At 50.4% G+C, this 23,933-nt stretch overlaps 5 protein-coding genes across 5 annotated transcripts; 3 read left to right on the top strand and 2 right to left on the bottom strand.

The window, feature by feature from the left end:
* Positions 1-1,752: 1,752 nt before the first annotated feature.
* EAH_00014720 (hypothetical protein, conserved) lies at positions 1,753-3,969 on the top strand (the record flags this gene model as incomplete). The annotated part of the gene is made up of 1 exon (XM_013394207.1): positions 1,753-3,969. The coding sequence occupies one exon, from the start codon at positions 1,753-1,755 to the stop codon at positions 3,967-3,969; it is 2,217 nt and encodes a 738-aa protein (XP_013249661.1).
* A 2,661-nt stretch (positions 3,970-6,630) lies between these two features.
* EAH_00014710 (hypothetical protein, conserved) lies at positions 6,631-8,525 on the top strand (the record flags this gene model as incomplete). Its single annotated transcript, XM_013394206.1, has 6 exons — positions 6,631-6,703; positions 6,826-6,896; positions 7,040-7,209; positions 7,350-7,397; positions 7,953-8,106; positions 8,280-8,525. The coding sequence occupies 6 exons, from the start codon at positions 6,631-6,633 to the stop codon at positions 8,523-8,525; spliced, it is 762 nt and encodes a 253-aa protein (XP_013249660.1).
* Positions 8,526-9,600: 1,075 nt separating this feature from the next.
* On the bottom strand, positions 9,601-10,439 carry EAH_00014700 (hypothetical protein, conserved; the record flags this gene model as incomplete). Its single annotated transcript, XM_013394205.1, has 3 exons — positions 9,601-9,698; positions 10,011-10,071; positions 10,191-10,439. 3 exons carry the CDS (start codon positions 10,437-10,439, stop codon positions 9,601-9,603), a joined length of 408 nt encoding a protein of 135 aa, XP_013249659.1.
* Positions 10,440-12,267: 1,828 nt separating this feature from the next.
* On the top strand, positions 12,268-18,635 carry EAH_00014690 (hypothetical protein, conserved; the record flags this gene model as incomplete). The annotated part of the gene is made up of 10 exons (XM_013394204.1): positions 12,268-13,180; positions 13,403-13,616; positions 13,723-15,154; positions 15,563-16,143; positions 16,417-16,567; positions 16,753-16,852; positions 17,073-17,240; positions 17,569-17,753; positions 17,998-18,305; positions 18,470-18,635. 10 exons carry the CDS (start codon positions 12,268-12,270, stop codon positions 18,633-18,635), a joined length of 4,218 nt encoding a protein of 1,405 aa, XP_013249658.1.
* Positions 18,636-19,969: 1,334 nt separating this feature from the next.
* EAH_00014680 (hypothetical protein, conserved) lies at positions 19,970-22,736 on the bottom strand (the record flags this gene model as incomplete). Its single annotated transcript, XM_013394203.1, has 6 exons — positions 19,970-20,107; positions 20,274-20,381; positions 20,607-20,741; positions 20,971-21,108; positions 21,553-21,615; positions 22,578-22,736. The coding sequence occupies 6 exons, from the start codon at positions 22,734-22,736 to the stop codon at positions 19,970-19,972; spliced, it is 741 nt and encodes a 246-aa protein (XP_013249657.1).
* Positions 22,737-23,933: the final 1,197 nt, after the last annotated feature.

The following is a 23,933-nucleotide window of genomic DNA, read 5'->3' as shown; positions in this document are numbered from 1 at the left end:
CTCACGACGTACGGACTTACACGGTGAACAACATTTTTACGATTAATTGGCCTTGAGTAGCCAGCATGCGCACATTAAGAGGGATGCATTGACTGACCTTTGACATGCCCTGCTTTAGCGATGCCGTGAAGGTTGGTAGGTGAGGCGTCCCAAAGAGCAGCTGCCCCCGACCACCAAGCGTACCACTCAGAGGGGAGGAGGTTCCTGCGTTGAAGGGGGAAAGGAACCCTGCCTCTCCTGGGACAGCATGTAGCAATGTTTGCCTAAAGTGGAGACATATATTTCCATTTGCACACAGGTAGCCCACTGAGGGAATAGGAAATTTTGAACGATTAACTCCAGTGACAGTGTACGCACGGAGGCGGGGATCTGGTCCAACTGCATAAGGTTGCTTTGCAACAGGAGAGGCAGCAAACCCTCATTTCATTCCATGCAAGGCCGCCTCCTTTCCGCGGTTGAGATAGGCTTTGGGGCAGCTGTGGCCCGAAAGCCTAAAGACTGGAGGGTGAAACAAGCTTCTTTTGGGGTAATATCATCTTAGGTCGTTCGACTCCATATTCTAGCTCGTGACCGTCCCCGGCAAAGATCCAGGACTCTTTTGTTGCACGCTACCACAGAGAAGCACCGCCAAACCCCTCCTTGGTGCATGCACGAACATCGTTAGTCAAATATCAAGCACCCAGTTGTCCCCCAGCAGCCAATATGCTAGTATTTTGGTACGCATGCACCTACACACGGAACCTCCTATACACGCAGTGACGATTCTGTGCCGAAAGAATCGTGTTCACGGATTTCCTACAATGGAGAAACCAGCTGGTTGACACTGGTCCGTTTGAGTGACTCAGATATGCTTCATTATTACTATCCTTACAGGTTTTCCTCAAGCGATGAGTATCCGAAAGGAGGGAATATCTGCAGCCGAACCCTGCTGCCACCAGCCCCCAGACCCACCCTTTGTAGCTGCGGGTGGTAGTGTGGACCCTTTGCATGTTTTGGTGCCACACATGAGAATTGTTTGGGGACTGTATGGACTAATAAGTTGCATGCTGCAGTACTTGGGCTTGAATAGACGTCCACACCCTCTGTCGGTCCGTCCCTGCGAACGGCAGGCAGCCCTTATCACTGCCGGTCCGAAGTTGACTTCCATCTATTAAGCCTATCTCAACGATGTTGTGTCAATGTTGAGGTATTATCTGCTCATCTTTATGGGTTTCTGACGTCAGGGTGAGGTGTTTTCCTCGACCTTGCGGCCCCTGAGGCCTCTAGCTCTTGCTTCCCGTGTCTTTATATGCAGCTTGGCCGCATTTGAGATCGAGACATTTCCGAAAAGGCGAAGGTCTCAATCTTCAAAATGATATTTCGTAGGGTGGGGTGAGGCATCCTACAACTCTCGTTTTTGCCGCCGCTCACCCTGGTAGTGGGCGGCTCCAACCGGGCAGGTTGGTAGCGTCAGCATCGGCGAGGAGAGCGACCATTTGTTCCCGCTTCTTGTAAATTCTTGCCTGCCTTCTTTACTGGGATTTCCCTGTGGCCTCTGTATGCCTGGGGCTACGAGGGCGCGGTCTCTGCGGCGTAAGAGACACAATGGGTCCTGGAGGGGACGCATTATTCAAGGCAGAAGCTCTTTGTGGGATTGCTGAGGACTTTCCTTCTATGCCGCTGGCTTCCGAAAGTACAGAGGCTGACGAGAACAGTCCTGACCCCCACAGGAACTCTGTGTCTCCACGCAGCTTCCTTTCTGATAAAGCATCCATGTCCCTGCCCTTTAAGGAGACGCCAACGGAAACCCATTTTTCTAGCGGCAAATACCAAGAAAACAATTCGAGAGGGTGCAAGGATAGGTCTTTCAGCACGTGCCACTTGAAAAACAACGAGATTGAGGCCATCGGTCACACCTCATCCCTTGCACGAGCTTGTCGCTTGGCAGGACGCGGCGCAAGACGCCGTTCCCCGGATCAGCAGCGCGAACGCAGTTCACTCTCCTTAGAATATACTTCCGATCCTGTTCCAAAGGCCTCAACGCCTCGATGTTTTTCAGGTGCTTCTGATGGGTCTGGAAGTGATGACGGAGTGACCGTTTATATTGACGAGACAGACGACGACGATACCAAAGACGGCCTGTTGATAACGGAGTGCCGCATCAGCTCCCGGAGAGCAGCTGAAATCCGCGCCTTCAAGGCTCAGTGGGTAGAGCAGATGCTGCAAAAAAAGAATCAATTTCTTAACTCCTGCCTTGCCAGAGGTGTACGAGGGGGAAAGCGCCAGGTCTCCAACAAGGAGACAAACGGACATGAGGCGGGCACTGATTCTGCATCAAGCAGCGGGGTGGGGTTCCTGGAAAACAAACTGAAAGCTTTCGCTGCATGCATGATGCCTGAGGCACTCGAGTGTATCAGTTGCAACGGGAAACGCTGGGCCGAGGCCACCACCAGCGATAGTTCGGAGTCTGACTCTGCAGAGTCCCCGAGGGCTTCTTCCCGTTGCTCTCAACGCCGGCACGATTTTGAAACCTTACCAAGGGCTTCGCTCGCAAGAGACCAGCGTCCTCATACTTCAGCTAATCCGCGTGTGTCGAAGACAGCCAGGGAAACGCACGAGCAAGGGGCCCACAGGCAAGCGCACCAACAGCGTGCTGCTGACGCTGCGCTGCGGTCTTGGGGGCGCTTCCTCAAGTACATCAGGAAGACCAGTAAAGTTTTGCCCGCAAGGCAGCGAATTGAACAAAAGGCAGGCCTGGAAAGCGACGACGACGACGAACAGGCGCCGCTGTACATGTGCCGCCCAGGATCGGTGCAGAGGCCATCACCGCTTATCAGCCACAGCCTCACAGAGCACCTTAAGGCTTCTGGAACTATGTTCTTCAAGCAGTTCCGGAGGCAGTGCCTATCAGGCTCTGCTCCCCTTAATCCTGACGCTACAGGGATAGCTCCTACACAGCCGCAGCAGTCGAATGCACTGCAAGAGAATTCGGTCTCGGCATCCCCAGATGCTGCGCATGCACCTCCATCAAGCGAAGCTGCAGCTGCCGCAGTGAACGATAACAAAAGAAAACCCCATGCGGAGTCGGACACTGAAGAGGCAGTCCCACTGTATGAAATAAGTGCAGGGACATCAGCACTTTTCGGCGATATGATGCGGCTCGAAGACACTGCACGAATGCTTGACGCATCGTGCACGTTTCGCCTGCCGGCAGCTCCATCTTCAGTCGTACGTCGAGAGAACTGTAAACTGAAAACAAGTGCTGGTTTAGCACACCTACCAAGCGAGGCTTCTGCTTTCTCCTCGGGTGCTGCCCTCTGGGCTGCTGCAACTCCAGATGCACCTGCCACAGCCGTAACCGCAGCCGCCGCCTCGTGTCATCACAAACGCAAAAGCCATGTGACTCTGTACACCAGCCCCCACGCAGCAACTGCTGCGGCACTCAGCAAGCTTATCGCGAATTGTCAAATGCAAAGGAGTTCGAAAGCACAGGAGCGCTTGCACATCTCGTGTTCCGCAACTGCGGGTGTGAACGATCTGAAGCGAGGAGAGAGCTGCTCTAATGCAAAAGCAAAAGAGGGAGATGACTCGTGCGTTGTATATACAGTCCAGGCAGATGAGGACACTTTGGCACTGAGCGGCTTGGACGCAGAGTACTGCGCGCGCGTTGAATCGGCTTCGCGAGGGGGAAATCGGGCGGCGGGCAGTTTGGCGCATTTGGAACACATGTTGCCCCACGGAAGCGCCGTACAAGGCAATGCATCTTCTGTGGCGATGCATAAGAAGCGCAAAATCCCTGTCGATAACAATGTTGTGTTGACTGACGATGAGGACTTTGGCAATGAGCGGTTTCCAGTCAAAGAGGAAACATCAGGGGCGGCCTGTCACACAGAGGCAGTAGAGGAAGCAAACTACCAGAGGTCGCTGATGGTGGACAAGCTCATGCTAGCCCATCTCATGCCTTATCTTCCGCAGTTTAGTCCTCCGTAGGAATACAGGAGGCGGGGTGCTGAATCTTGTTTTGCACCCGTCACCGTTTTTGGCCATTATGTGTCTTTAGCAAGAGTTGAACAACTGGAAGACAGTTTGTTTGGCTATGACTGTTTCACCTTTTCCAGTGTACTGTAGAGAAGCGCAGAGAAGTTCCAGGTGTTCTCTGCGTGCTGCCGCATGCCCTATTATTATGCCCTTCTGCACGGCACACTCGTGAATGGCACACTCGTGAATTATTACCGAAATGCAGGGCTAGGAGGCTAGCATCTAGCCCTTAAACGAGGCGAAAAGAACAGTTGCATGCAAGCCATGTCCATATACGTGTCAGACGGCAAACAGAACGTGAAGGGTGAATAAAGTTGCCAAGTAAGAGCTGGGTGTCGTGAGGTTGCTACGGCAACAACAGCGTTGACAAAGCTGCATTATTATGCCACCCGCAAGCTGCATCGTCTCGGGAGGGCTATACTCTACTTTGCACGTTCTTAGGAGGCTTTTGCAAGCCTGCAGCTTGAGGGATACCGTCGAGGGGATAGCGCTTTTTGGAGGGTGGCGGCTCAGGAAGCAGAAGTAGGGACTTGGCGCCGTTAGCTTTAAGGTATGAAACGCATGGCTTTCTTTCTGTATGCTTGATTGAAGGGTGTGGGCACTGCGGGAGGGAATCCATATTTGGTGGGCGCGTTGACGTTGCCGTTGGGTCCGAGCTGATGGTGTAGCAGCAGACTGAATTGCTTGCTGCGCCACTTTGTAGTGCCAGTGTGCCAACATGGGTCTGATGACGCGAAATGGATTTTGTCCTTTTTCCCGTCTGCAGCGGGAAACGTGTCGTGCTCCGGAACTTAAGTGTTAGGGCAAGGAACTGCGCAGCATTTAAGGTTCTGCTACAGAACACTATGCGCGTGTGCTCGAAGGAGAGTAAGAAACCTGCAGAAGAGACTAGAGCTATTCCGTATGGGACACGCCACTGCCTGGGTAATCCTTGCTGGGTTATGCACCTTTCGCGATCAACTCGTACTACATTTTTGCACCGAGCTCCTCTCCACTTCTTGCGGATTGCTCAGTTATCCATGGGGGTGTCAGGCACGTTTCCAAGATTCTTTCCCTGCCTGTAACGCAGACCGACCTTCACCTGGGCAAGGTGGCAAAATAGCTCTCAACGGTTGAATTACTCAGTTTCACCCCATAAAAGATATTTTTCTGAAGAGTAGAGCCTGCGACTTTTAAGAGCTCACTGCCCAAGGGGCGCAAGGGCTAGTACAAAATTTAGCAAGTGCCCTGCAGCCTTGTTCTCAAGCTCGTGGCGGATCGATGTGGGCTGCTTAGCAGTTGCTTTAGCCTTCAAACGTCCAACGAACGCACGGAGTCTCTTCTGCTAACTCTCAGATGTGACGAGTGACTGGGAGGTGAGCGTCGCTCGAGCTCAATGTGCTCGGATGTGACGAATGACTGGGAGGTGAGCGTTGCTCGAGCTCAATGTACTGTTATGACAGCACCGTGCGGCCAGGTGACACCAATGGCTGTCGCTTACAACCTTCCTGGGGCTGTATCACTGTGTTCATCCATTCAGCTGTTCATCACAATACCTTTATTCGTATTTTCGAGATGTCTACTACATAAGGACTCAATGAGTGACGGTGTGACTGCATTTGCGCATTAGATCTGAATGTGTATAAACGGTACTTTGAACGGTTCCATTCCACATCATAAGAGAACTGGCTTGCATGGAATTGACCAGGCACGAGCCCTTCGAACTCAACGTGAGGGCGGAAGATCAACATTCGCGTTCGGGCATGGTAACCCATTGAGCATAGAAAGGCGATGTTTTGCCATGGATTAAACATGTATCTCGCAGCAAATGTAGATCAGCAGTGCAAGAAAACAATATGTGTAAGAATCACTTACGTGCTATGTATATAATTAAGTATAGCATCACATATTGACTACGTACATGAATATGTAAAGTATAACTGAGTAACTTTATATTTATACTTACTGTAGGGTTTGATTCGCGCTGAAAGCGCAACGATACCCTTTTGTCTGCAATTGTCTCCGAGCGAATGCAATGGGCCCTGCCGTCTTGCATGCTCTTGCCCGTAGGCATGCAATGAGCTGTAACGCCTCGGAACCTCCTAAAGTTTATACTTCGAAATTGTGTTTTTCCCTCTTAAAGTGCAGATTTGTCCCCAGTCTCCCCTACAGATTCGTTATTCGGTTGGAGCTCTTCACTTGCCTTGATTGCCTAGATCGATTTGAAGGACTCCTGCAGCGGCGCCCCCGTGTGCATATGATAGTAGCATAGGACTGTTTGCCCATTTTTTCTATTTGATTAGTCATACTACTGGTATAATTGACAGCATGAGCATTCGGGGTGGTGCGTGCTGGAGTGCTACATACAGCAAGCAGTACGGCGCAGCCCGCTGGAAACTATTGCTAAATGCTCTTGCAGAACTTCCCACTCAGTTGGCTTTTGTAGCACCGCATATATCCCACAGCGCGCTTCGTTACCTACTGAGGAGGCCTCGGTTTGTGCCGTGCTTCATCCCGAATTGCTTCACCTATGAGGAACTCACAGCACCAACGAGCGCTGCGAAAGACGCAGGTGGTCAAAATACTGCGTCGGTAAACACTGACTCCAGAATTGAGCTGCCGATTGCTCAGAGCATGAATGACACCATCCTGATTGTTGAAGATGAACACGTTGCAGAAGAAGCAAGGGCCAAAACATACTTTTTGGGTAATTCCTAGCCTGCGCCGGGAGCTCAGTCTAAACAATATGGACAAAGACGCACGATCTTGCACCTTCATATTCAGCATTTCAATTTTTCTGTTTGTGGTGGGCTATGGGTGCCTCCGCAGATGGAGCATCTGCTCTGGCTGCCTTTGTCCTCGGTGCACGTCCCGGCGAAGTTGTGCTTGACATGTGTGCGGTGAGCTTAATACCTGCACTTTTCCGTCAGAAATCCAAATGAAGGGCTTGTGCTGTTACGTAGAATGACAGGCAAGAAAGGCATGAAAAGGGGCTTCCTGGAGGTGCCACCGTTGCGTGCATATGAATTGTGGCCCTTGATAGGCACCCGGCGGTAAATCCTTAATTATTTTGTCAATGCTAACACAAGCGAAGGTCCCACCGTACATTATTGGGGGCCATAGTATGCTAAGTGAGGCCGACAGTGTCGATAGCGATGAAGAAGCTGAGGGGCTGTTGGTGTGTAACGACATCAGCCGCGACAGACTGGCTCGGTAAGCGAAATCCTGTTCTGACCGACGGTTTTCTACCTATATAGACTGCATAGCTAAAAGCGAGGTGTTTTCGAGAGAAAATTGTTGCAGTTGAGCATACATGGGCAGCGGTGATGATTCGGTGTTTCGCTTTTGTTCAGACTTAAGAATACCCTTAACAAGTTCCTGCCCCCATACGCCACGGCAGGGTGAGTTCAAGTGAACGTTTGACAGCGGATTTCCTTGCATACATACATGCATGCATACTTCTGATTGATGTTTGCAAGTGCAGTGATGATTTGATGCGGTAATGCGTACAGGCAGCGGCTTCAGTTCAGTTGTGCAGACATCTGCAAGGGTGGCGCATTTGGTGGGTCCAGCATTACCGCTGCACCGCTTGATGCAGCAGGTTAAACCTTCGCAAGGCTACTACGCGAGTGCAGCAAGCAGCAGCAGCTTCTACGTATCACGACTCACTGTGCTGTGTACAACGTTGGTTGTGGGTAGGAGCTGAGCCATGACTGCTGATATTCATGATGGGCTTTTGTATTCAGAGCGTTTTGCTCCATATGATCGGATTCTATTAGACGCCCCTTGTTCGTCTGACAGGCACCTTCTGCATAAAGGAGGGCCTGCTCTGGGAAATTGGTCACTGAGTAAGCCTCACACTGGGGTTGCTGTTGTGAACGATGATTGCCTCCGAACCCTTCATCAGTTGGCTTTTTCTACTTTCAAGAACTTCCTGTTTGATTACTCCACTTCAGGCCGGCTTTATCTGGTTGCGGCGGCTGCACAGGCACTCCGAAAACTCATGCAGAGCGGCAGCTGAAGATGCTTCATATTGCCTCAAAGCTTCTGAAGAAAGACGGCATTCTTCTGTACAGCACTTGCGCATTATCGGAGCTAGAAAACGATGCTGTAGGCACACCGCAGAATCAATGCGTCTTTGCTGTAATCAATATATATATATATATATACATGCCATTTCAAACTTCGATTGCCGCATGCATTACTGGAATTGAGACAGGTGAGGCTTTCGATGCCTGGAAATATTTCTGTCTCTTGGCGTGCTTTGGTGACATGCGGTGCAGGTAATAGAAAAGTTTCTGAAGAAGGCAAAAGGGAATGTACGCATATTGCCTCTGTTTGATGGAGAGTGGCCTGCTGGAGTCGAAGTTTTAGATAAGATAGAATCCGGTTTGTGCAGGGGGCCAGGAAAGAACGACGGCTCTACCTTGTTTTCTGTTGAGAAAACGACGTACGGCTACGCAGTGCTTCCTGATGCATCAAAATTTGGGCCTATGTACTTCTGTAGAATGCAAATCACGGGCCACTAGCAATTTCTACTTCCTGTATTGACTGCTGCTTCGCCAAGCTCTAGTTGGATACCTACAACATTGTCTTCTCGGGCAATATATATGCATATATATGCCTATGGAGCTCAAAATATTATGCATGTATATATATGCATATATATGTATGCATCTATTGTTATATAGCTCCTAAGGATAATGTACATATAATGCAGATGTATATATAGATGTATATATGGAAATATGCAGACTTGAGTATTTCCAAGTGACATCCGCACGAAGCTGCTTAATAAATAACCCGAAAATCATGTGGTGTATTCTGTGGGATGCTGCGAGGAGTTGCTGTGTGCGTTGCAACTTTGGCGTTCATAAAGAAAAAACAGAAAAAATTCGCAAGGCAACTTCTTGAGGTTTACAATGATTGTCTTGAAAACCTTTGCCCTTTCTGGTGTCGTGCTGCTGCTCAGCCGTACGTTCGGCAGTGCAGTCGCAGTGAGCATCAGCTGGAGTTTCGGGGTGTGATTGCTTGGAAGCCGTATTTGACGGTTAGAGGGCGAGAATTTATTTGCTGCAAACACAAGTTTAGTTCAGTGATGCAGCATGCATTTTGGAAAGGAACTTCCATCGAATGTGCACACAAGCCCGATATTAGAGTGCAGTTGTATTTGTACACTCTCCATAGACAATTAACAATTTGTGACGTACTTGGGAATCTCTTCCGGCTTCCTTCAAGCGTTGAATACGAATGTCCCCGAGCTGTTGTCGCAATGTCGACTCATCGACCTCTACACCCTTTGTTTTACAGAACACCGCCACTGCCTTCAACATCGCAGTATCGTACTCGCTGCACTCCTTCTCAACCTGCATACATAAGCGGCACACCGCCGCGTGGCGAGAACATGAGTTGAGCTCTAGGGCCTGCTGCAAATCTTTCAGTCATTTTCGTTGCAACCTCAGGCTACTCCTATGTTACTGCCTCCCACAAATGCGGTGAACGTATCCTTTGTTGTGCATGTGCTGCCAACGCCACTAGATTTTGCTTTATCTATATGGGAGCCGTGCGTTTTAGAAAAAGAAGTGCCTTGCCCGCTGCGCCACTTCACTCATCATCTGCCCAAATTGCTTCCGCTCCCGTTCGAGTTGCTCCTTCATACTCTGGTGGCTCAGCCTGTAGCACTGAATTCTCTTTTCTGCCTCCTGTAGATCCCACAAACCAGAGATTGCGCACACAGAAAGCTATGCGCATGAAAATAGGTGGAACTCAATTAAGGCACTACATTATAGAATACTCATCATGCACTAACTCACGCGGATTACGAGGGCGTCAAATTGCTGGCGTTTGGTGATCATTGCTTTTTCGAGGTTTGCACTGCGCACACAAAAGATAATGATGGTTAGTATTTTTATCATTATAATGAAGATACGAGTGCCGTACTGCATTGTTCTGTCTTTTCATCTGAAGCCGTAGACGGGAACTAGCGCCTCACCATTTCGTGCGGAGTTCCTCACGTTCAGCTTGGGCTGCTTTATGAGCTTCTTGTGCCAGTTGACGGTATTCTTCTAGAGCTTTCTGGTAGTAAATAGCAATGATTAATACAGCAACACCTCAGAAGAGCAACTGCGGAAGGCAAGTACAACCACTACATTTTCTGGCACTTGTAAGAAGGGCAGGTGCAGACACTCACGCACCCTCGTTCTTTCTTTTAAATCCTTTTCAAAATTACGGCAAGCATTTTCGGCCAGTTCTCGAGCCTTGATACGCTCATTATGCACCTTTTGACGCTCCTGGCGAGCTGTTTCCACAGCCTCCGTTGCAAGGTTTCTATATTTCCGAATAATGAAGTCCACCTGTTGAACAAGGGTTTGCTTGAGGTCGCGTTTTTCTTTCTGAATTCCATTGCGGATCAATTTTAGCTGCCGCTCGTACTGCATGCGCATTTCCACATTCCTAGAGCGCTCTTCCTCCAATAAGTACTGGAGCTCTTCAGCTGTTCTCGTAGCCTGCACAGGGCACAACTCTTTTGGGCAGTGGTAAATAGACAGAGCACGCATGTAACAACATATTCCGTATACATTTTATTCAGCGGAGCAATAAAGGTGCTTCCCTACCTGAGTTAGCTGTTGTTGGTTTGTTTCGAGCCACCTAAAATGCCAGACATACAATACAGTGAACCGCATGATATAACAAGCACAAGCAACAAGCATTTGCCTTGTTGGCACGCTACGCGTTATGCAACGGGCGGCGCTTCACCGGTCTTACGTAATTTCAGGCTGCATAGGGCGGCCTCCCGCGAAGGGAGGGACGGGCTGCTCAGTGCGGGCGTCTGCCAGTTGCTGCAAATAGCGTCGAAAGACAGTATGCAGCACTAGACCCATACATGCATATATGCACACAAATGTGCATTTATATGCGTACATATACACAATGTGTAGAACATATACAACAGCGCACGCATAAGTATGTAACTGCTTTCACGCGGCACCAAAACTCTGAAGAGTCAGCAAAGTGAAAACTTTTGTTTCTGCCGGGCTTGCCGCATATGCCTCGTCAAGCTGAGCCCTCAGAAGCTCCCTAGAGTCCTCTTCACTAGCGATTCGCGCTGTGAGCTTCTGAACTAGCTGTGTGAGCTGTTCGAGCTGCAGAGAAACAAAGAAGGAGACAAGAAAACGAGATGGCGGGAGAAGACAGAACTCCGAGTGCAAAAGGGGAGTTATGTAGAGGCCTTTACGGATTTGATCTACTACTTGCACGTATTCAACAATGCGCTGACTTGCTCTTCCACTGCGTTTACGCCCAAGCCAAGATCAGCAGGTGCTGTGACCTCTTGAGCATCCTTGGTCGTTGGGGAGAGTAGTGGCGGAGGGTCGCCCGCAATCCCCGGACTGCATGGTGAGCCAAGGCTTTTAGACATCGTTTCACGAAAGTTGCGGATTACAATGATAGTCTTCTTTTATCTTCGCCCATGGTTACAGACTCCGATACAGTCCCAGCCGGGCAGGCGAAGAGCTCGCCGGTGGCTCGCGTGCAGTGTACTCGTGTTGTGATGGACAGCCAGCAATGGTAAGGTTTGCGACTGATTGCAGAAGTGTTTCGAAAAATACAATTGATTCTTCACGCGTGGAAGTAGGTAGGGTAAGATCTTGCCCTCACCTCGCAGGCTGATCAGCGGCTCAGGCTGCAAACTCAAAACGGAAGAGGCGTAGCGCTCTATTTGCTGTCCGCAGCTCAATGAGAAGCGACTGCAGACCGAATAAAAAATAAAAGCCCATTTAGACTTACTTTGGATGCCGATTGTAGCAGAAAAAGAAACATTTCTCTCCTGTAGGCTACTACTCAACGCGTGACCGCGATGACCGGGGGCTGATCGCAGGTCGGCGGGCCCAGTGACCGCCGCAAGTTTTTCTCCATTTCACGAATAACCAAGTGGTCCCCAGTAGAAACTTATTTGGGAAGTATCTGAGTTGTAGATGTTTTCCTCACTTCCCTCGAATTGCCGGCAAGAGGCCCCCCTCATTCCCCCGTATATGTGAGACATGTCGGCGGCGCTGCAGACCACCAGCACTTGACACAACTTCCACAAAAATCTCATGCCAGCTCAGGGGAAGAGTCCCCTATTAAGTTTTCTGCTGTTATTATTGTTTTCGATGCCTTTGAGTGCAGGCATAGTAAGAAACAGTAGCCGAGGCGCGAGCCTATGAAAATTGCATGTCCTCTGAAATGCCAAAGGGCGTAGACGCTTACTTGCATTGAATAGCTCCGCCCACAATGGAAAATCACTCAATTTACTCCGGCCGCCGCTTAGAGGCGGCGGACGGGCTGCGTCGTCCTTTGGCGGCCGAGTCTCTAGCTGGGCCCTCTCCCTCCCTTAACCCATCGGGAAATACATGGGGAAGCAATAGAGGATATACTTCGGGAGTCCCTGATGGGAGAAGAGAATCTGCTCCATCTATTAACTCTTCCTCCCGCAGTCATCGGGCCACGCCTTCAGGTGCTGAGAGGCCGACATCACCCGCTTTCATGAAGCTGCTCTCTCAGCGGTCTCCCAAGACGCCTCCTTCTGACGGTTCTCGCAGTCCTACGGTCATGTCTCGGCTTGCGGGGAGACGCCGAGTCAGCAGCCCCACCATAGCTGCTCGGGCCTGGTTGGATGCTTCGTCCCCTTCGCCATCGCAGGCCCCCTCCGCCCACGCGCTGGAAATTCGCAAGGAGGGAACAGCGGAAACCCATCACCCACACACCGTCCTTTCCCGCTCCCGCGGCAGGTCAGAGAGAAAGAAGGGCCGTGATGAATCAAAGGAGCTCGGGGGACGACCTAGCAGCAGTCGTGGCCATGGCCGCCGCCGCAAAAGTCACAGCAACTCCCGACAAGAAACCCAAGATAGGAGGAGGAAAGAAGGGACTGTTCTCTCTCCAATCAGACGCACTCCTGAGGAGCGTCTTCACAAAGGCCTGTCCCGGCCTCCTCCTAAGAGGGTTACTTCGCCTCGCCGCCTCCCACCTCCCACATTTGAAAAGATATTGTTGGGGTTGGTAGACGACGACTTCACCACAGGAAACGACGAAGTAGATGTATTCAGCGCTGAGACGAAACAACAACAGAAAACAGCTCCTCCTTTTGCAAATCAAACTGAAGAGGAGTGCATTTCTGTTTCTGTCGATCATGCCGACTGTTTGCAAGGTGTGTTCGCGCTCTGCATCTGCAGGCGCCTTGGGCTCTGGCTACCCAAATGAGGGAAATCTAGCTCCAGAATTTCTTTAATAATTAATATGAGTGCCTTTGTGAGAGACATGTGCTTCTGTAGAGTAATGCCATTAACAAAACAACAACTGCTTTAAACAAAATCTCTAGATAACTAGTTCGTGCTGCGAGTTTCCCTCTCTGTTCATGCGTATCTTGCAGACGAAGGACACAATTCAACAGCGTTTACTCCACACTCCTCAGCTCGATCGTCTCTAGATACCAGATATGAATCTTACTCTCAACAAGATGGCGTCATACCTGAGCATTATCTTTATATTCCCCCTTTGCGCCTTTGTGGGAACTCCGGAGGCGAGCGGCGCCCCGTCCCCGCACTGATGCAGCCTACAGAAGATGAAGGACAGGTTTCCGTCAGGTGAGACACTCGGCGACTGTTTTTCCCTTTCCTCGTGGCCCGAACTTTGATGCGTGGCAGTACCCAGTTGGCAGCGCATTGCCATTTTCTTTCTGTATTGCTTCAGGGAAGATCGGCGACACATCGCGACACTTTTCTCGCTGGAAGCTGCAGAGTCTCATGCGCAAAAAGCGCGTCTTCAGGAGCAGCTCAAAGAAACGAGTCCTTTCCGTCTGACAGAGGTTGTCGGTCCATGTACTTCCCAGAGTGATGTGGTTGACGGAGTAGAGATCATCGGCCCCCCTCCAGGGAAGTCGAAGCGCCGCCAGCGCTCAACGCTTTTAGAAACCATTGTGCGGGAACATGACTGGGAATCGGAAGGGCAAACGTTAGACGAGAACATTCGCATATATGCAGAGCAAACACAACAGTCACAAGCTTCAGAAGCATCACGCTGGCAGTTCTTTGCCAGCGATGAAGAACTGGAAGGAGAAAGCGCAAGACCCGAACTACCTGATGGCGGGCTAAGCAGTCCTCGCGCTACCGAGCAGGCTAGTCTCACAGACTTAGATTTGCAAGCAGCGGCAGCGCAAGCAAGCGATTCGCGTGAGATGCCTCAGGAAGAGTGCGGCAGCGAAGATGTTCCGGGAGCATTTGATGCTGTATGGGGGCGTTCTGCGTGTCTTGCTCAAGCTGCCAACGATTGCCGCAGCAAAGCAAGTAGCCATTCAGACAGCTGGGAGGACCTACACGAGCTGTACAAGGCAAACGGTGATGTTTGCACAATGCGAAGAATGGTAGATTTCCTGAGTCACGCATCACTGCACTCTGAAGACGGCGGAGCGGACAGCAGGGGCGGCCAAGACGCAGCTTTGGCAGAGGACTCTGATGCTTCTTTCAGTAACGCGGCAACTGCAACAGAGGGCTCCTCCTCAGCAGCAAGAGCACCAACAACGCAACCAGCAGCCGTGCAACTGGACGGAGACCCTAAAAAGGAGCCGGTGCTGCGTTCGGGGGAGCCAGGGGAGTGGGAAGTGCGCTACTCCACAGCAGACGGTCTTTCCAACAGCGCCGAACAGTCACCTTTCAACTGTGAAGGGGCCATGTCTGCGGATTTACCAATGCAAGAAGATACGACGCAACGAGCTTTTGAGGACCAGAACCAAACAGTGGAGTTTGAAGAAGAACAGGAGATGCGAGAAGACACGCACACTCAGCCATCAAGGTACCTCGACGATCGGGAAGCCTCATCAGGCCAGTTTCCCGAAGAGCCTCCAAGCGCAGCATCCAGAGAACAAGCAGGCGGACCCGTTCTGGACCCCACACGAATGAGCAGCTACAGCAGCACTCGCTTGTTTTCCATGGGCAGCAATGAGCCGTCAAGATCTGCTTCAAAAGGAGCTCCAACAGGCCACTGTCTTACTAGTGAACTGCAACTTGCTGCTGCCGCCCTAGATACTCGACTCAGATCCGTTCAGTCCATCGCAAACGAAGAGGCACCAACAAAGGCGGCAGCATCACGAAGCTCTCCTACATTCACTCCCCGTAGCAGGAGATCGGTAAGGATCACCTGCTTGCATGGTGACCAGCGACGTGGAAAGTTCTTTGGATAGCTGTTGGCTAGCTGAGGTTAATAGTATGCATGCATGCACATTAGCCTGTTTTCAGCCACATTTGTTCTAGCGGGATCGTGAAATGTTACGCACCGGAGCAGTACTGCGCTGCGTTTGATTGCTTACGGATTTGTAACGATTTCCTCTTCTTAGTAGTTGTTTTTCTGGTAGCATCGTGACCAGTTTAAAATAAAGCCTCCTCACACGCTCTGCGGTTGAGGATATGCCACAAACATTATTTTGCTTTTAACGTCCCACACGGCATACGACTCTGCAGGTGCTAGAACATATGCAACAGCAGCATCCCCACCCCTCCCCCCGAATCCCCCCTATCTACTGCACCTATCTGCGCAGGCTTCTCGCAAGCGTCGGCGACCACTTAAAGAGGAAGGCATAAGAACCTCTTCTGCTTCATCGTATGCAGGGGGACGGGCAGATGAAGAGTGGGGAGGATCTCGTGAAAGCAAGTGCGTCAGCAGCAGCGCAACTCAGGCTGGGGGGCTGGAGAATTGCTTGTCCGGGCATCGTCAAATTGAAGGGCTGCTGTGTACAGGGTTGCTGACAACGAACCGAGCAGAACTGCCTGCAACAGCAGCAGGAGCCTTAGCACCTGCTACCGCAGGAGCAGACGCTGCTGCAGAGCCATGGGCACGAGTGAAAGAGCATTTTCAAGCAGATGCTTTGAAACCACCCAACGATACCAATGCTGCGGAGGCAGATGCTTGGCACGAAGGCAGCACCGTCCCTGCTCATGACGCTGAGCACGAAGGAGGAGACGGCCAGGGCACCAGCCGCCGAGATAGCAGCTCGCTCTGTGAAGGCAACGGGCCAGGACCCTTTCGCCACAGCGTTTCTCTCCCGCCCTCTCGCGCTCCAGACCCAGCAGTCGCCCGTTCCACTGAAGTCGTCGAGGCAATTAATCGAGCCATCAGCGGGTAAATACGGACATCACTAAGCTCGACTACTTTTCCCTGTTTTCGAACACTGGCGATATTGCATGTGGTGAGGGAATGATTGGGGGAGAAGCTTAGAGAATTAGGAAAGTCCTTGAACTTAACAGCATGGTGTGAATGCGTCGTATATACGTTGGGTTTGTCGTGGCTCTGCAGATGCGCATACGGCCCCCGAGTGCATTTGCTTCTCCTGAGCTGTATGTTTTTGGCGGTGTGGGCGCTGCTTCTGGTGATATATCTTTTTGACCGAGGCAGAGGCCCGCGTTTATTCGTTGGGCTCGCTGTAGCACTCTCGTTTGTCATCTCACTCTGCATGGGAGCTGTACAGATGACGGCTTCTCTCTTCAAGTGGAAAGCGCTGAAGTGCTCCCTCGATCTGGACCTCCGCGAGCGCATCTTTGCATCGGTAAGTCCCTTGCAAGATGCGAAAAGAGAATCAGGAAGGAGCGCTCTAGACTGAGACATGCAACGCTGCGTCAGTGGCCACTTTCAAAGGAGATGTTTTGCTCTTTCTCTACACTCGTGAGAGACAGTACTTCCATGCCCAGATACCTAGGGCCATTTCATCTATTATTTCTGTGTCTTCATCAGATGAAAAGATTGCGTGCACCAGAAAACGAGGGCCTTCCATCAATGGAAGGCATGGGAGAGTGCGGCAAGCTACTGCAGCTCTTGTGCGCTTCCTTCATTGGTATGCAGAACAATACCTGCATGCAAAACCCCCCCAAATGGCGCAGGCATATAGGGTAGCCGCATTTAGGCATCGAAAGCCTGTCTCAAATCCAACTGCGCTTGACTAGGACATAAGTTAGACAAGGATGTAGTTGTGCCTAATGGCTCGATACGACTTCAAGACTATATGTGTGAAGATTAGTTTCCATTGGTTGAGGGTTTGCATTTCGGCCTTTCAGATTTGTTAACGCAAGGCTCTCCTCGCCTAGATGTCATCCGCACTATGGAGCAGCGTCATATTGCGGCGAATGCTTTTGCCGGGCTCTTGGCTGCTGCTTTCATTGCCGGCCTCGCGCGCAGCGGACAGGCGGTGGACGCTTCAAGCCGTTTCCAGTTTCAGGCCGGAGGTGAGCATTGTGTCGTTGTTGTGTTTAGTGCCTGTTAGTTTACATGTTCTCTTGAGTAATCTCTTCTAGATTCGTTTACCTGTGTTTGCGGCCTGTTTATTTTGCGCATTGGTCCTCGCGTCCGCTTCTGTGGGCTGTGTATCTGCTGTGTACTGGAGCACGTGCAGTCAAGTAGTACGGATAGGCTGTGCGTTGTGACTCTTCTGTACTTTAGTTGTTCTTCTTCTGTGCTCTCTGCAAACACAAGTGCCGACGTTTCCCTAACTGTGTGGAGCTTACAAGGGATATACTGTGCTCACTATCTTTTATACGCGTATTCTGTTCTCAGATGCTGTGGCGGTCGTTGTGGCCTTATTGTATTCCGTTTTGCTGCTTGTACTTTCATATTCTTTGGCAACTCCGCCGACTCCAGCTGCCGTACGGCGGGCTGTTGACAAGCACTCGAATTTTCAATATCTGTGGAGCCTTAAGTTCGCGGACTTTCTGCTCGACCGAAGAGCCGTCACTCCAAAGGTAAATCTACAGCACCTGCTTGCTGCTGTTGTCTGCGTTTTGTAAGCAATCGTTTCTTTCCATTAAAGTAGTTCTCTTTAGATGTATGGGCAAAGATACAACGATCCAGTTAAGATACAGGAAGTTGGAAGCAGCAGCCAAGGAACAGCGGAAACGCTACAAAATTCATCTTGTCCCACTGATACGTACTCGTGCATGCATGCACTCATTCTCCAAGTTGTTGGTCGTCGTATTTTCTTTGCAGTCCGTGCAGGACCTTTGCTTACGTTCGATAGATGTGCGTCATTCTTGCCTTTTTGGTTCCCCCTTAAACCGTCGTCCGTTCAAACAAGAAGGAATGCCTGCCATTTGTTTTCGTGGAGTTTCAAATCCATTCCTAAGCAAATATACAACGGCAAAGGCCGTCCTGCATCCGGGTGGTGGCGTTTCGTTTGACTGGTTTCAAGACTTACAGAAAGGCCAGCGAGTTCTTATAACGCTGACAAGCGCCCCCAGAAGGCAGATGATCGGCAGGTCCACAGCTGCGCCTTCGGTATACCTCAACCTAGTTTGGTGCGGCCGTCGTACAGCGCCCGAAGAACTGCGTATTCCCATCCCCTCTTGCGCTTTGTCAGTTTGTGGGGAGGTTGCTGCGACGGCAAGGAAGCATGACAATGCATCAACTTCTGTTTTGGTACAATGCGAGAGGCCACAAGATGTCATGTGTAATCTTCTAGGCATGCTGCAGGAGGACACAACGGGGTCATTTGTGAACAGCAAAATACGGCGTTACCTCAGCGAGGCAGAGAGGCGGGTCTCGCCAGCATCCTGCGAATTTCCTCTGGTGCTCCACATCCCCACAACCGCCTTCACCTGTGGGAAGCGTTGGCATTGCGACCCTAGTGCACTTGGATTCGCCTCTTCCTGCTGTATGCTAAGCCACCTACGCAGGCTAGGATGGAGAAGGAGCAGAGGGGCTGCCCAAAAGAGCAGCGTTTCTGCTGCGCCTGTTGAAGAGCACTTGGACAAAAATGCCTCACCAAAAGACAAACTAAACGGCAGCAAAACATCTGGAAAAGTAGGGCCGTGGCAAACGTACCATCCCCTTGCTTCTGCTGCTAACAGCGCCCGATCTGTGCAGATGCACGCGTTTGCAAAGCACATGCACCTGAATACCCCCCCTACTGTCCCTGACACTGGGCAAGCAGTGCAGCCACGTGCAGGCAAAAACGGTTCGGCACAAGCGTCTGAGGCGTTTGCTTCACTTACGCTGTTCTTCGCGTCTGAAGAGCAACGCCAAGAATTCCGAAGGTGCATGCAAGAGGCCAGTTCCGCCTAATCAGCTGCAGCTGATGGGCATAGCTCGAGCTCAGGATGCATCTTTTCTGTTCACGTTTTGTCATTTACAATTTGTTTTACGGTTTGCAAAGCAACTGCATCTACTCTTCTGCACAGGAGCATGTGCATCGCAGCAGCCAGCCCCTCTCGCCCCTCCCTCTCCTCCAGTTCCATTTTTTAAACGCCGCACAACTTGTCACGCCTCTATTGAGGCTTCGACTGACGGACAAAAAAGCAGCAAGCAAACGTGCGATGTGCCGCTGCTGCTTTCCGTCCTTGATTTTTCGTGTTCCCTCCCTAACAGCATAGCTGGAGCCTTGTTATTTGCGTTTCTTTTTGTCGTGGTTCGGAAGCGATTTCTTTGTGTCGAGCTTATTGTTAATTAATTGAATTTAAACAGCAGAAAAGCTTCAGGTTCATGCACGTGTGCGCCCTGATGCTGCGCAGTATAACGCAAGAAGACGCATTGGCTGTGCAGGTTCCCCTACGACAGAGAAATACTTGCTTGGTGGCCTTTTAGCCGTTTTGCACGAAGCATTTTTTGTCCTTCACGATGCTAAGCGACACTATGAAGTAGACAACTACCGCTCGAAGAGCTTCCCTCTCCTGCGGCGGAGTGTTCTAAACATGAGGCAGCAACGCATTGCATACGCCGGGTTGTTCAAAGGCAAAAGCCACTTAAACAACTTTGGCAGCAACCGTCCCCTGGTCCATTGTGCTGTACGAGCAAGTGAAGCAAGTGCTGCAGCGACACAGCTGCATATGAACAACCAAGCCACGCAAACAATTTCGGGCAAAGTAAGCTAGGGCGAGGCCTGGAGCAGGGCAGGTGGGTTGAAAAACGTTTTGAAACCCAGCAGCAGCATGTCTTTGTTCGTGCATATTGGGGCCCTAATATATCACTGCCGCTGTCCTTGCTGTGCGTACTGCGCGTGGCTGAAGCCACCAGAGGACGCCGTCGGGGCATAGCTCGAGAATGAATCCCTGTACGGGACCTGGGGGTGCATAAACTGCGGATACACCTCGCTGGGCATGGCCTGAATTGACAGTGAGGCAGCAAATAACGAAAACAGCTTGGTTGGTTGTGCGCGTCCTTACGAGTACAAAAGTAACGAACACCCTTTTACAAGAACGAACGAAACAAGAACAAGGCCATTTCTACGAACGCTGCAACAGATGGCAGCTCTGGTTCTATCGCCCTACCGGCCCGTGGCTCATGTCTCCTTGTGCCTGTGGGTGAGGGGGAGCCGCAGTAAAGGGGTAGACGTTCTGCTGCATCAGAGGCGCCATGATTGTCGAGTCAAAGCTACCCTGTGTACAGGCACGTAGGCAGACCACTCCTCATTGCCTTCTCGCTCCTCTGCGAGCTGATGGAAATTCTACAAAGACTGGGTGCATGCAGAGGTCGTAGTCAAATGACATTGGAACAATCCAAGTGGACACTGCGCAGGCAAAACGGAATAAAGCAAGCATGCATGCGCGGTGCATGCATTTTCTCTCTAATTCATAAACATGCAAGGCAACCGGCTCTCTCACCGCCACAAGTTCTTCTGCATCCGCTGGAGACGCTGAGGGTCGCTGTTGCTGCTGCCCTCTGGCCGTCGCTCCTTTGCGGTGCCAAAATGTCAACAGAATCAACAGCGTAGGGACCCATTCCGTCACGAAGTAAATCTGAAGGGGCAAAAAGGAAAAAGCCAAAGACCTGAGCCACCAGTGCGGGCTCCCTCACCTTCCCCCTGTGCTGTGGCAACACAGCAGCAGCAGCGGCAGCAACCCAGCAGCAACTACCAGCAGCCTACTACAGCACCTGTAACCAGTTGCACCAGCTAGTTTCAGGCAGCAGCAGCAGCCCTACGTAATACACCAACTCGCAATTGAAGTGCTAACGCAGCCCACGCACCTGTCCTGCTCGGACCTGAGGTGGAGTTACAGCGCCCGGTAATGCGTGCAGAGGATGTAGCGGGGGCGTCGCGCCTTTAAATGCCATAAAACTACGAAATCCGAAGAGGACCGGGCAGACCATCGACAAAAATATCACCTGCAGAGAAGACAACCAAACACACAAGCGAGCAATAAATATACGCACGCATGTGCAAGCATGATACACGCGCATACTGGCGCCCGTAACCAAGAGAACAAAGCAGAAACATACGCGCGAACCTTCTGCACGCATGAATACGCATGGCGTTATGTGTTGGCTTCCTGCCGCCTATGCATTTTGCCACCATAAATGATGAAGCAGCCACAAACTCATAGACTTCTCTGCAACTCCAACTAGACCAACGAAACCGTCACAGCTTGACTGTATTTTGCTGAGTAATTAATTTGTTCATGTCAATGAGGCATGCAGGGCAAGAGCTTGGTACTTATCTGCAACTTAAACTGCAACAAAAAGTCTGCCACCGTTTGATCATATTTTAACCAAACTGATAGGCACTCTATTCGTTCAGTTTCCGATGCATGCAGTGCAAGCGCTTTGTACCCTCCTGACAATACTGCTCTTCCTTGAGGCAGATTTTCCCCCTTCGGACACTTTCTTGGCGACCTGCGTACCATCACAAAATGCACAGCAATCACAACCAACTCAACACAGCTTGCGTTCTGCTGGCAAACAAGAACAAAGCCTCAAAGTAAGTACATTGATGTTGCCTGACTGTAGGTTCATCTACGGTGGACCCTCAGTCGTATATCCGAATTATATGATGCGTCGCTGGTTGCTTGCTTGCCTTGATTCCATACAAGAGAAAGGCGACAGCTTCTGCACCAAATAATAATGCCTCTAGGCCTTGAAGAAACGCACAGGCAGCCCTCTTGGCTTGCAGCAGTACGGCAACAGAAATGCAGAAAGCGTAAGACGCGAACAACACCACAGATAAAACGGAGTGCATCCGCCTAAAGCAAAAACCATGCAGAAAAAACAAGTACGGAAATGAAACACAAGTGATGACAAGCACACTAAACGCAAAAAAGTAGCATGCGCATTCAAAATTCAAACAGCAGCGGCATCAGCATCTCCCAGCCAGCGTGTTCAAAAAACCGCTCTGCCCCAGCACCCCACGAGGCCACGGAAGCAAACTAGTATGCAGATAATATATGCTTTACAGACTATATATCGACATATTTCCCTCCCCCGTGTACACAAATATTATATACAATACGCACAACAGTACATCTTTATGCAGTCATGAAACGCACAAAAGCATACAGGGACCTGCAAAAGTAGTGGATGCACAAGAATGCAGCCGGCAATGAAATAGTGATGATTTGTCGGTTTTCAACCCGCCCATTGTTGCTGTTGAAAAGATCAATAATTTGATCTGGGTGATGAACTGGCTGTTCCTCTCTAACTATTAATTATTTTTATTTCTGCTGAATGCAAAGTAAGACGCACGAAAACAAGGGGTAGGCTACGAGATTCGCGGCGTAGTATATCCTTGCCCAGAAGAGAACAACGAGGGAGACGGCGGAGCAGAAGACGAGTGAAGGAAATGAATCTAATAAATAAACGATCCACTCCTCATCGAGAGAAAAGTTGAACGAAATGGGGGCCTCCCCGCTGTCGATGCTCCCGCTGCTGCCGTTGCTGCTGCCGCTGCCGCTGCTGCTGCTCGGAACTGAAACGGAAGAAGGTGGAGCTGCTGACAATTCCTCCTGCCGCTTCGTCATTCGACGGCACAAGAATGCGGTACCAAACAACGCCAACGCCCGAACTGAACCGAAACAGTTAAAACACAAAAGAGTCACAAGAGGGCAAGCAAGACAACAAGAAAGCAAGATACGGTGAAGGGACACGTAAGCCAATAAACGCAGAGAAGGCCCACCAAGCAACGAAGGGAACCCACATAAAGGAGGAAAACAAAAGACAAAGCCAATGGCTACACAAAAGAAGATTGAACGACCCAGAATAATCAGTAACAGCAATACAGAATAGCAGAGTTAATACTAACCACATAGAATAATATAAAGTGAAGTGTAGGGAAACATATTACAATAACAATCATAACGGCATCCGTAATAGCAGTGAAAAAGGTAATAATGATGAAGACTGACACTGGGCACAATGACTGACTTGCGACTTCAAATAAAAGAGTAAAGCAGAACAAAGCCAACAAAATAATTTTCTGTGGGACGCAGCGGTAGGGAAACACGAAGGCGAAGAAGCAATATTTATCTAGAGGCATCCATATCCTCTTTCAATATCAGTATCAACATAAGATAGCAGCATCCCCCCGCCCTTCCCAAAAAGAAGATGTGTGGGGAAATGAGCTTAACACTCCCGCATCACCAGAACAGAATACAACTTACGGAGAGATGATGCGAACAGAAGAGAAATAAAGGAAAAGCGCGTCTGGCCCCCACTAAGACTAATGCGTGAGAGAGGGGCCGGGCTGTTGTCGCCTGGCGCTTCGCCTGCCGGAAACGCAGGCGATTGTTTAAGAGAGTAATACATCTTCAGCAATTGCCGCGATGTTAAACCCCCCAAAAGAGAGAATAAAACACCCTCCCCTATTAAAAAGGGGCAAGGGGGCGATGCGTAATCAAACCACATTCTAGGCCACCACAACACACCATGCACAGCAACCAACACCTTCTATGCATGCACATGTACGTCTACATGTACATATATAATTCTCAGCAGCAGCAGTGAGCTGCTGCGATAGAAGGCAGCGCAGGCGTCACTCAGGTGCACAATATGACAGAAACGCGAAATTTGGGCAAACACTTCTGCCCTCTCTAAGATAGGGAAGGCAGCGATTGGGCGATCTTGTCGTTGCTGGTAAGCGTCAGTATGATGCTAATTGGAGTTAATACTTTCATTTCATGCAGGCCACTTTGGCTTTCTGAAATTATGTGAACCGCTTT

The sequence above is a fragment of the Eimeria acervulina genome, genomic scaffold, assembly GCF_000499425.1.
Source record: "Eimeria acervulina Houghton genomic scaffold, Eah_scaff87, whole genome shotgun sequence".
NCBI classification, from domain to species: Eukaryota; Apicomplexa; class Conoidasida; order Eucoccidiorida; family Eimeriidae; genus Eimeria; species Eimeria acervulina.
Note: the sequence above shows the minus strand (reverse complement) of the source record. Positions and strands in the feature narration are given on the sequence as shown.